The sequence below is a fragment of the Pristiophorus japonicus genome, chromosome 12 (assembly GCF_044704955.1).
Source record: "Pristiophorus japonicus isolate sPriJap1 chromosome 12, sPriJap1.hap1, whole genome shotgun sequence".
Lineage (NCBI taxonomy): Eukaryota > Metazoa > Chordata > Chondrichthyes > Pristiophoridae > Pristiophorus > Pristiophorus japonicus.
In genome coordinates this window covers 42,887,774-42,901,172 of record NC_091988.1, presented here as the reverse complement: position 1 = coordinate 42,901,172, position 13,399 = coordinate 42,887,774, and the positions used below count along the sequence as shown (strand labels likewise).

Sequence of the window (13,399 nt, the reverse complement as noted above, 5' to 3'; positions counted from 1 at the left end):
TATCCAATTTTGTAGTGTTTCGGAACCAACGGGCTGCCCCAGGTTGCTTTTTTTCTGTCGGCCCTGTGTTAACAACGCCCAGCCCTCAAAAGGGTTTGGGACTCCAGTTAGCACCATTCAGCAGGCATCCCTAAATACCAAGTCAACCAGCTGCCCAACAATGAGAGAAAATTTACCCCATTAGTCAGTTGTAGGAAAACACGGCAGCTTAGAATACGCGGCAGCTCAGCAAAGTCCCGCAATCAACAATGAGAACTGACCAGATGAGCCATTCTCACTGACATTGGTTGAGGGATAAATGTTGGGCAGGCCACTGGGTAAATTCACCAGTTCTTCAAATAGTGCCTGTATCCAAAAGACGGAACCTCTTAACTGTGCAGCACTCTCTGTGCTACACTGAAGTGCCAGCCCACATTGTGTTTGAACCCACAACTTTCCTAACTCTGGGGAAAGAATGCCATTGCTGAACCACGACTGACGCTTATTAAAAGTTAACACTAGCAAAACATTTACATGTTTCTAGTGGCATCTGCATCTCTTCCCCTCCTCCTAATGTATGGCACCAAATAAACACTCATAGAATCATAGAAATTTACAGCACGGAAGGAGGCCATTTCGGCCCATCGTGTCCGTGCCGGCCTAATCCCACTTTCCAGCTCTTGGTTCGTAGCCCTGCAGGTTATGACACTTTAGGTGCACATCTAAGTATTTTTTAAATGTGAGGGTTTCTGCCTCTTTCAGGCAGTGAGTTCTAGCCACCCACCACCCTCTGGGTGAAGACATTTCTCCTCGTATCTCCTCTTAAACCTCCCCACAATGACTTTAAATCTATGCCCCCTGGTTGTTAACCCCCTCTGCCAAGGGAAACAGGTCTATCCACTGTATCCAGGCCCCTCTTAATTTAATATACCTCAATCAGGTCTCCACTCCGCCTCTGTTCCAAAGAAAACAACCCTAGCCTATCCAATCTTTCCTCATGGCTAAAATTCTCCAGTCCAGGCAACTTCCTCGTAAGTCTTCTCTGTACCATCTCTAGTGCAATCACATCTTTCCTGTAATGTGGTGACCAGAACTGTACTGTACTCCAGCTGCAGCCTAACTAATGTTCTATGCAGTTCAAGCATAACCTCGCTTGTATTTCATGTCTTGACTAATAAAGGCAAGTATTCCATATGCCTTCTTAACCACCTTATCTACCTGGCCTGCTACCTTCAGAGATCTGTGGACCTACACTCCAAGGTCCCTTTGTTCCTCGACATTTTTCAGTGTTGTACCATTTAATGTGTATTCCATTGCCTTATTAGACCTCCCCAAATACATTACCTCACTTACCCGGTTTGCATTCCATTTGCCACTGTTCTGCCCATCTGACCAGTACATTGATATCTTCCTGCAGTCTGCAGCTTCTTTATCAACCACATAGCCTATTTTAGTGTCATTTGCAAACTTCTTAATCATACCCCCAACATTCAAGTCCAAGTCACTGATATATACCATAAAAAGCAAGAGACCCAGCACTGAGCCTTGCAGAACCCCACTGGATACAGCCTTCCAGACACACAAACACCCATCAACGATTATCCTTTGCTTCCTGCCTCCGTGCCAATTTTGGATCCAACTTGCTATTTTGCCCTGGATCCCATGGGATTTTACTTTTTTAACTAGTCTGCCATATGGGACCTTATCAAAAGCTTTGTTAAAATCCATATACACAACATATGCACTGCCTTCATCGACCTTCCTCTCAAAATTCAATCAAGTTAGTCAGGCATGGCCTTCCCTTAACAAATCCCCATGCTGACTGACCTTGTTTAATCTATGTCATTCCAAATGAAGATTTCTTCTGTCCCTCAGGATTTTTTCCAGTAATTTTCCCACCACTGAGGTTAGGCTGACTGGTCTGTAATTACCCGGTCTATCCCTTTCTCCCTTTTTAAGCAAAGGTACAACATTAGCAGTCATCCAGTCCTCTGGCACTACGCCTGTAGCCAGAGAGGATTGGAAAATGATGATCAGAGCCTCTGCTTTTCCTCTTTTCCTCCTCAACAGCCTGGGATACATTTCATCCAGGCCTGGGGATTTATCCACTTTCAAAGCTGCTAAGCCCCTTAATACTTCCTCTTTCAATGTTTATCTCATCTAATATTTCACAGCCCTCCTCACTGCAAAGCCTGCATCGCCCCTCTCGTGAAAACAGATGCAAAGTTTTCAGTAAGAATCATACCCATGACTTCTGCTGCCACACAGATTTCTTTTATGGTCTTTACTAGGTCCCACTCTTTCGCTCGTTATCCTCTTAATGTATTTATAAAACATCTTTGGGTTTCCCCTGATTTTACTTTCCAACATTCTTTTATGCTCTCTCTCTGCTTTCCTGAGCTTTTTTAATTGCACCCCTGCACTTCTTATACTCCTAGAGTTTCTATAGTATTGAGTTCTCGGTATCTGTCATAAGCTTCCCTTTTCTTTCTTACCCTGTATGTCCCTTGACATCCAGGGGGCTCTAGATTTGTTAGCCCCACCCTTTTTTTTAAAAGAGAGAACATACTTGCTCTGTACCCTCAGGCTCTCCTTGAATGCCTCCCACTACTCTGACACTAATTTACCATCAAGTAGCCATTTACATTCCACCTTGGCCAAATCTCAGCTCAGCAAAATTGCCTTTACCCCAATTGAGAACTTTTATTCTTGGTCCACCTTTGTCCTTTTCCATAACTACCCTAAATCTTACTGAATTATGATCACTGGCACCAAAATGCTCTCCCACTGATACCTCATCCACCTGCCTCTCTTCATTCCCCAAAAACAAGTCCAGAACCGCCCCCTCCTTTGTTGGGCTTGTTACATACTGGCTAAAGACGTTCTCCTGAATGCATTTTAGGAATTTCGCACCCTCTACCATTCGCACTGCTTTTTTCCCAGTTAATATTGGGGTAGTCAATATCCCCCACTATTACAGCTCTAGTTTTTGCACTTCGCAGCAATTTGCCCACTTATTAGTTCTATCTCCCTCTGACTGTTTGGGGGGGGGGGGGGGGGGTCTATAGTACACTCCCAGTAGTGTAATAGCCCCTTTTTTGTTCTTCAATTCAACCTATATGGCCTCATTTGATGACCCCTCTAACATATCATCCTTTCTCACAGCTGTAATTGTTTCTTTAATTAATACTGCGACCCACCTCCTTTTTTACCCCCCTCTCTATTCCGTCTGAAAACCCTGTAACCAGGAATGTTGAGCTGCCATACCTGCCCTTCTTTCAGTCATGTCTCAGTAATAGCTATAATATCGTACTCAAGTGTCTATCTGTGCTCTCAGCTCATCTGCCTTATTCCCTATACTCCTTGCACTGACTTATATACCATTTAGTGGTGCCAAACTCCCTTGTCTATTTTCCAGCCCTTGTTTCCTCTGTCTTCCAAGTTCACTTTCTACATTTCTGCTGCCCAATTCTAGCTTTGCTTCTCCCCACTGAATCTATTCTGCAGTTCCCATCCCTCTGACAAGCTTGTCTAAACCCTCCTCAATAGCACTAGCAAACCCTCCCATGAGGATACTGGTCCCTGCCCTGTTGAGGTGCAACCCGTCTGGCTTGTACAAGTCCCACCTCCCCTAGAAACGGTCCCAATGCCTCAGGAATCTAAAGCCCTTCCGTCTGCACCATCTCTCCCGCCATTCATTCATCTTCTCTATCCTATTTCTGTACTCACTAGCATGTGGCACCGGCAGTAACCCGGAGATTACTACCTTTTTGAGGTCCTGATTTTTAACCTCTCTCCTAGCTCCCTAAACTCTGCCTGCAGGATCTCATCCCTCTTTCTACCTATGTCATCGGTACCGATATGAACCACGACCTCTGGTTGTTCACCCTCTCCCCCCAGAATGTCTTGTAGCTGCTCTGTGACATCCTTGACCCTGGCACCATAGCACTCAACACGTTTCATCCCATGGGAGATAGGCAGGTCTCCTGCAGCATTGCTCATGGTGACTAGTGGATACTTTTTTTTTTAAATCAGGTGCGAGAAACTTAATGGAAGGGTATGGTATAGCAAAGAGTTGGTTATAGTAAGCAGAGACAGTGGCTAAGCAGATCATGTTGGAAAGTGGGTGACAGTAAGTAGATTGAGATGGAGGAAGGATAAAACTAAACAATGTTTAGGTTGGGAGGAGGCTGGCAGAGTTGCATGAACAGTGGGAAAAGAGGGAAAGGGAAGAGCAGAAGTGGGGTCTGAATGGCTGGAGAGAAACAGCAAGGAAAGTTGGTAACAAGAGAATTGGGCATTTGGTTAGAAAAGGAGTAGTTGGATATGCAGGAAGGAGATAGGAAGAGAAATGAGTGGGGAAGAAGGGAGAGCTTGGTACAATGCAGATGGTAGGAAGTAGAGTTGGAAGATATGGGAGCAGGGGGGAGAGAGGCAGCTATGTAGGGTAAATAAAGGAAACCAATATTGCCATTTGGAATGTACAAATTGTCCCATCAATTGAAAATATGTCAACACAGGAACCAAAATGACTTAGTCCAAAAAAAAGTTGGGATTCCAATCTGCAGCCTGAACAGCAATTAAACTCCCACTTCACCCAGTACATGCTGAACAGATAATACACTTTACAGACTTCAGTCTCATCTTAATGGCAGATAATACATTGGCATTACATGATATAATGCTCCTGACCTTATGAAACAGTACACAATCCAAATTAATGGCAATGACAGAGGAAATCGGCTTGTCTGTAGGTGTCACACTTTGGTGTCCATCACACACTTTCTATGCAAATATCAGTCTCAAACTGTCACCTGATTGGCACAAACTTCATAATCAGAAAAAGGACAAATAATCAGAAATCGAACTGAGGAAAATCTACCAATCCTGAACAGATTAGAAACTGATCCAATAAAGTCCTGCATTTTTCCCCATTAATTTTTTCCATCTGCTGGCATTTCACAATGTTGCCCGATCCCCTGGTTATCCAATTAAATCTCTCACCTATTATATCCTGCCAATTTGACTTATCGATGCAAACTCTTATGAATAATGATTTGCTAATAAATTGTTGACTCATTTTCCAAAGTTATGAAGGGAAAAAAAATACAGACAAATGGCTTATTTCGACTCATTGCCATCACTTCGTCTCAACAACTATTGCTGACGGGGACTTTAACAATCCTGTAGTGCAACGTGCACCTTGAGTTGGTAGACATGAAACAATATTTAAGCACATCACACATGGACTTCACTGACTAATGGTGATGAGATCCCAGGAAAAACAATGTATCCAGCCATAAATAGGATGCCTGCTAAATACACAATCATGCCCAATTTTTCCTACTCTCCACCTCACTCAAGTTTTTCCCCCATTTCTGATGATTCATCATGGGGCTCAGTATCACAGGGGCCAGCTGCCCTACAAGACTCACTATTTTTTTTGCGTACAAGGCCAGTGCAGGTCCTTCATTCTCCCATTAAAAGTAAAATAAAGCCACTCACACAAAGCTGTCCTGACGGTGCAGCTAGTTTAGACTGTGATTATTTGCACCATACAGCCCAGAAAGTTCCCAACTTTGATACCCAGTGTGGAGAACCAGCTGATCTCAGCCAGGACAGCGGTAGCAGTACAAGAATGGCTTCTGCATACCTGCAGAAAGAAGAAAGTAGGATAGGATTCCCACTCCCGATGGAATTGTGTGTATGTGGACATTGGTGAGAAATGATCAGGCTCAGCTGTAATGCCACTGCAATCGACTAGTTACTGACACTCATTGTGTCAGTTCACACATGAAGATAGGAAAAGAGTAGGCCATTCAGCCCCTCGAGCCTGTTCTGCCATTCAATGAGATCATGGTCTCATGAGATCTTAACTCCATCCACCTGCCTTGGCTCCATATCCCATAATACCCTTGGCTAGCAAAAATCTATCGATCTCAGATTTAAAATTATTAATTGAGCTAGGATCTACTACATTTTGTGGTAGAGTTCGACACTTCTACCACCTTTTGCATGAAGAAGTGTTTTCTAACTTCTCCCCTGAATGAACGGGCTCTGATTTTAAGGTTATGTCCCCTTGTCCTAGACTCTCCCATCAGTGGAAAAAGTTTCTCTCTATTTACCCCATCAATTCTTTTCAAAATCCCCAAAACCTCAATCAAATCACCCATTAACCTTCGATATTCCATTCAATACAAGCCTAGTTATCTAATGTGTCCTCAATTTAACCCTTGGAGCTGTGTTAACAATCTGGTGAATTTGCATTGCGCTCCTTCCAAGGCCAATATATCCATTCTAAGGTGTGGTGCCCAGTGCTCCAAATGGGGTCTAGCTGTAGCAAAACTTCCTCCCCTTTATATTCTAGCCCTCTAGTGATAAAGGCTAACATTCCATTATTTTTTGTATCTGGCCACTACATTTTAGTTATCTGTATACATGGACCCCTGAATCTCTTTGGACCTCCACTGTTCCTAGCTTTTCGCCATTTAACAAACAGATCTATCCTTTTTTGGTCCAAAATGGATGACTTTACACTTACCTGCATTGAAAACCATCTACCACAGTTTTGCCCACTCATTTAATCTATCAATATCTCTTTGTAATTTTATGCTCCCGTCTATACTACTTACTAAGCCACCAATCTTTGTGTCATCAGCAAACTTGGATTATATGGTTCTCTATTGTGTTATCCAACTCATTAATATAGTGTATAGATATGGCCCCAGCGCAGAGCCAATGCGATTACATACCCATTATCTCTACTTTCGATCTTCTACCGCCTAACCAATCTCCTAACCAGCTCAATAATTTACTTTCAATTCTAGCTAACAGTCTCTTATGTGGAACCTTATCAAATGTCTTCTGGAAGTCCATATAAACTGCATCCATAGACATTTCCCTATCTACAGCCTTAGTTACTTCCTCAATAGATTCTATTAGGTTCGTTAGACATGGCATGAATCTACCCGTTACAAATCCATGTTGGCTCTCTCTAATCAACTCAAATTTCTCTTAAGTGCTCAGTCACTCTGTCCTACATAAGAACTTAAGAAATAGGAACAGGAGTCTTTAATTAGATTGTAATAACTTCCCCACCACAGGTATTAGACAACTAGGTCTAACATTTTCTAGTTTCTCTCTCAAATAATGGAGCTATATTTGCAATTTTCCAATCTAAAAAGGGACAATTCCTAAATCGAGAGTTTTGGAAGATTATGGCTAAAGCATCTGCAATTTTCTCGCTTCCTTCCTTTAAAATCCTGGGGTGGAAACCATCAGGTCCTGGGGATTTGTCAGTTTTTAGTGTTATTATTTTTTCTAATTCCGTTTTCTTGCAGTTTAGTGAGTTCCAGTCCTTGATTCATTATTAGTTTCCTTGGAATACCAGATATATTACCTGCATTGTTTTTTTTAAGAAAAGGTCCCACATTACCGATGACTATCCTTTATCTTCAAATATAACTATAAAAAATGTGTTAATCTTCGCAAGTTTCTTTTTGCATTCCTTTTTGCTGCTCTTACTATCTTTTTCGACCTTTGCTGTTTGTTATATCTCTCCCAGTACCCCGGATCTACACTATTCTTTGCACTTTTGTATGCTCTTTCCTTTAGTTTTATGTAACCTCTCACCTCTTTTGTCGACCATGGCTGTTTTATTTGGTAAGCAGAGCTTTTGCCCCTTAGGGGTATATACTGGTCCTGTCTTAAGCTAAATTCTTTTTTGAACCCCTCCCACTGTATTAACCGATAACAGTTTTGTCCACTTTGCAGTGGTCAGTCTCTGTCTCATCCCGTTAAAAGTTAGCTGTAAAAAAATCTAGAATTTTAGTAGGTGGGTTACATTTCTCCTTTTCAAACCTAACATTGAATTTAATTACATTATGATCGCTGTTAAATAAATGTTCCCTTACGATTAGATTATTAACCAAGTCTGGCTCATTACTCATTACTACATCTAGTTAGCCTGCCCTCTTGTTGGTTCGAGAACATATTGCTCCAGAAAATTTTCATGAATGCACTCAAGAAATTCAATACCTTTCTGACTTGAGCTATTCTGCTCTTCCCAATCTATATGAGAATTAAAGTCTCCATTAAAACAACTCTGCTTTTGTACAAGCTTCTCTAATCTCTGAATATATTCTGCCACTTCATTGCTGCTATTAAGAGGCCTGTAGGCAACTTCCATTATAAGAGACTGACAGGTACAGAGTGAAATCCACATTCACACACTTGAATAAAACACACATTCACATAACAGCAACTGACAGGAGGAAAACCCACATACACATCCTATAGACTGACATTCACAGAATAAAACCCACACTCACATACCATAGACTGATGGATACAGAGTAAAACCCACACTCGCATACCATGGAGAGTTGTTGATGCCAGTTCATTGGATATATTCAAGAGTGAGTTAGATATGGCCCTTACGGCTAAAGGGATCAAGGGGTATGGAAAGAAAGCAGGAAAGGGGTACTGAGGTGAATGATCAGACATGATCTTATTGAATGGTGGTGCAGGCTCGAAGGGCCAAATGTTTCTATGCAAGTCCTCTCTTATTCCTCAATTCTAACCGGAGTCTCTGCTGATTGCTTTCCCTTACCTATATCCTCTCTTACTGATGTTGTAGTAGGATCTTCAAATCAATAAGGCTACCCCTCCTGCTCTTCCAGTTTATCCCTATCCTTTCTAAAGACCTTATAACCTCTGAAATATTTAACTCCCATCATGACCGGCTTGCAACCATGTCACAGTAATGGCCACGTCATACCTTCTCAGCTGTATTTGAGCCTCTAATTCACTCAATTTATTTATTGTACTCTGTGTCTTAGTATATAAAAACTCTTATTTGAGCAACAGACCATAACCTGTCCTGCCCTGATGCAGTATTCCTCAAACTGTTTAAATTAACTTTTTTTTTTAATTTGTCATTCCTGCTGTAAGAACATAAGAATTAGGAGCAGGAGCAGAGCATACGGCCTCTCGAGCCTGCTCCACCATTCAGTAAGATCGTGGCTGATCTTCCACCTCAACTCCACTTTCCCACTTGATCTCCATATCCTTTGATTCCCCTAGGGTAACTACTTTAGTTTCATTTTAAGTATTCCCTTCATCTGGAGTATCTATATCATTGTGCTGAATTCTGCTCTTACCCCTTTTTAAAAATCTTTAAACTATAATTGTTACTATTGTTTCTGACTGAGTCCTCCCCCCCCCCCCCCACAATTATTAGTTTTAATTCTTTATACCACCCCAGAATGACCATACAGGCAATCAACGGCCGTCAAACTGTGCTCCATCAAGAAGTTAACACCATTAGGAAAGGAGGGTAGGAGAGGATTTGGCACAAAGAGGAAAATCACCTGATATTTTTATAATCCATCTTACGAAATGTAAGTGAACTAACAGACATAAGTTTCAGCCTACTGGCTAAACTGGAATTGCAGAAAATGAATATAAATGATTGCAACCAGTTGCATCAGGCTTGTGGTTTCTATTGGACATTTTTATACTATTCCTTTGGAGTAATTAATAATACATCCATAGCCTTATGGCATTTTAATGCACAAGAAAATAAGCAGTTAAATTCTGTAATTACATTTTTCAATTACCTAATGTTCTGAAGTGATAGACCAATCTAAAAAACTGCATATAGTTCTGTATAAAATGCTAATTTTAAACTTATTTTATTAAAATACATGGGACTGACAACAATTCTACAGGTTTCCAATGGAATACCATGTTATCCCCACTCAATAGCAAAAAACCCCATAAAATTGAAACAATAAAACTCCCAATTATTTATAACCACTTCAACACGCTTGTTGTATCATACTGACTCACAGTTTACCTCATTAGTCCACCTTTAACCCTCACATTTACTAAGTCATGGTGCATGTTTGCTTTAGAAATGTCTTCTTTGATAAGCAAGTTGCTTGGTGATTGGATCATCATGTAGCATGCTGTATTATGGTTCTCAATAAATATCCATCTCCAATTCAGCCATTTTGCAGCAGCACACAGTCTGAAGCCTGGTGATAAGCACAGAAGGCAGGCAGCGTGGGCATAATAGGACTGCCACACAAGAGTCCAGGGCGTACAAGTCAGTTGTTTTTCCATCTCTAGAAAAGGCTTCATGAAATTTACCAGGAATCCACACATTACATGAAATGGATGCACTTTTTACCTGACTATAGTTACTACCATTAAATCTGATCAACAGCAGCTTTCAGGATTGATTGCAAGTGAACGTGTGCTGCATATTATTCACCTGCCTGCACCACCCAAAGAAACATAATTGCACAGCTTTCTCCATTGTTCTTGACTCGAGATCAGTTAGCAAGCAACCACTCTCGTTGATGTTAGGGTTAAAGGATTCAAGTCTTCAGTGTGTGCAGCTCGATGTAGAGAGGGTTCTGAGGCACTACGGTGGATTTTGGGTAATGAATGTTGCAACAGTTCAACGGAAGATAAAATCTGTAACAATTTCAGAAAGGAGGACATTTAAAATAAAAATAGGCAAAATGAAGCTAATACAAGCATTTTATGTAATTTAAATTACAAGTACGGCAATTCAAGTTATATGAAATGATGATTGGGAACTTTTATCCATTCAAATCTAATCCATAACAACAGGATTTAATTGTATTCTTTTTTGTAATAACTTTTTAAGAAAGCCTTTTGCAATATCAGAATGCTGCAGGAGTATTTTATCTATTCAATTCTTCAATAGAAATGCAGTATTCTCTTTGTAACTCAATTACAAACAAATCCTGAAAGTACATCTCTCAGTTCTATGTCTAGATGCTATTAATCATCTCCTGCATTTATTTTATTCTGCATCTAGAATTCCATATGATCACATAAACTGAAACGTGAGCCTTCAGATTCCTAATACAGTCAATCATTCCAGCCTACTATGGGAATGTAATTTACTGGTAGAAATGGGAGCCTTGTGCCTCAAGGCTAATTGTACTCATCTCCTGCAAAGCTCAGAGTGAGTTTGTTTCTCTAACATTACTTCCAAATCAAAGCCAAATCAAAATGTTCTGTACATGTAAAATTTACAGCAGATTGAACCAAAAATATAATATCCAAAAATGCGTTTTAAATTTAAATTCAACTAGTAGAGGTCCATAACTTCAAATTAAATTAGTTCATAAATGGGCATTGCAATGAGATAATTATTTTATTGCAGCACTGGTCATACAATACTATAAAATGGATAGGGTTGAGTACTCATTTTTAAAGCAGTAATCATCATTCTTCAAAAGAAGTTATATAACATTACAAGTAAAGTTATCTATATAATTGTGTGGATAGGAGGGAGAAGAATCGCAAAAGAGCCACATGACCTTAAGAGATTTCAGGCAATCAACATGCCTCACTTTATCTCATCTATTACTGTATACCACTTAATATTTTATACATCGCAATGAAATCTTCTCACTAACTTCTCTACAGACTGTAAAGCTTCAGCATATCTTGAGATGTATAGATTACTAGTAGATATCCTGAATACTATTATGATAAATGTGAGCTCAAGTGCTTTAATGTCACTAGGACCTTCATCTTCCAACTAATAAGAGAGGAATATGATTCACTAGAAATGCACACATAATAACTCAGACATTTGAGAAACCAAAGTTTTGGTTGCACCGCACTTATGATTTTGAAATCAGTCCTTCAGCACTCTTTCTAATCCTATCTGACATTTAGCCCAGTAAAGAAACAATGCAGCGGGAGGGTGCACTGAACATATGCTCAGTTTGTCAGTGCATAATCTTTAAAAAAAAGTCATGACCTCTGGCCTAAACACACAAGGTAATTCTTTCCTTCTACTTTTACGATATAAATATGTCTGGCTCCTGCAGGATCATTACAGTTAGAGGACAAGGATAGACATTGATGTGGGCAGAGTAAGGAATCTGAAGTCACTACTAGGAACCAGTGGAGGTGGATGCTGTTGGTAACTTCTTTCAAGAGTCCTGGGATCATGCATCATAAAAAGGTGTTTAGAACCCCTTTTCCAGTCCCCAAAGAAATAAGAGACCCTTGCCATGAAATCACTGGTTCCTGCAAATGCTCTGAGGACTATGTGGGAACTTGGCTATTGTTTAAAACATGGTAAGAGGAAGTCTTAACTTTGTTGCATCAAATGCTAAAAATACCACCAATGGCAGTTGAGAGGGCAAAGATACACAACCAAGTGAGTTAGCCTAAGATCACCTCAAAAGTGGACCACATTCCCACATTGCTGCCATAAGATATTTGCAATTGCAATCAAACTACCTAAAAATAACTTTATGGAGCATGTTTGCCTGATGGGTATGCAACTGGTCGTGCTAGCAAAGCACATTTTAGTGGCATTTCCCCAGTACGCCTGGTAGTTGCTATGTAAGCTTCTATAATTTGCTCATGACATGCCACACTCTTTTCCAAGTCCAGCAGCAGACTCCTACAAGATATTGAATTGCATGGGCCCTGCTCAGATGATTTCCTAATCACAAAATGAATACAGATGATAAAGACCATTCAGCTCATCTCAGTTCTTTCATTCAAAAACCTAAATTTCTCCCAAATCATGTCATCCAATAGGCTCTTGAATAACTTGTGTATACCTCCACTACTCGTTCTCGAAGTCTATTCAGAGTGTTGAACACCTTTTGCAGAACTTCTTTCTGTATTAGTCCTTCACCTGTACTCTTGTTCTACAGTCTTGGGTTACTTTGAAGTAAAGCTCTGCATTTATCTTTTTTATACCACGTAATAAACTATACTTTATAACATTTCTTTCACTAGCTTTTATTCAAGACTAAGAGATTAAATTTCTTTAATCTCATGGCTAATTTCTCAGGGCTCACTCAGTCCTGTGATTCTGGGACTCTTCTCTGAACTGCCTCCAAATGTTCCAAGTTTCTCTTGTGTCTTAGTGACCAGAACTGGACACAGTACTCAAGGTCGCACCAGAGCACCAGTTTTAATTTGTGATACGTATGCTGCTGATTTGGTGATATAGTTTAGTTTGTGAAAAGCACACACGATATCAGTTCACAACCTGTCAAGGTTGTCTCTGGAACCAATACAAAATTTTTAAAAATAACCTGCATCCCATTGCTTGGTTTATCAGCAGTAAATCAGCAGACTCCCTTACCATCTTTGATCTTACCTGAGGAAAGAGGGGTCGATCATCCTTGTTCCTGTTCAAACAGTTTGCTACAAGTCTCTTCATTGCTTTTGGGCAATTTTTGTAGAGTTTACTGAGGTCAGGTGTTAAAAAACCTCGGCCCACCATGAAAATAATCTAATCACAGAAAGACAAAGGCAAATGCTAATTTGAATGTGTTTTACAAATGGATGAAAACATGTGAAATGTTTATCAAAAGTGTAGGAAATATGCTTTTTAGTGTGT

The 13,399-nt window shown here is 40.3% G+C and overlaps 1 protein-coding gene across 3 annotated transcripts in view; it reads right to left on the bottom strand.

Moving 5' to 3' along the window:
• Window positions 1–9,657: 9,657 nt before the first annotated feature.
• Window positions 9,658–13,399, bottom strand: part of LOC139277208 (RAF proto-oncogene serine/threonine-protein kinase-like) — a 71,868-nt gene continuing 68,126 nt past the window's right edge. For all 3 annotated transcript variants that reach the window (XM_070895356.1, XM_070895358.1, XM_070895357.1), the window contains exons 16-17: window positions 13,157–13,291; window positions 9,658–10,464 (exon numbers count right to left, since the gene is read on the bottom strand). In XM_070895356.1, coding sequence (XP_070751457.1) covers window positions 10,324–10,464; window positions 13,157–13,291 — 276 coding nt within the window. In that variant the 3' untranslated portion in view covers window positions 9,658–10,323. The remainder of the gene's footprint in view (window positions 10,465–13,156; window positions 13,292–13,399) is intronic.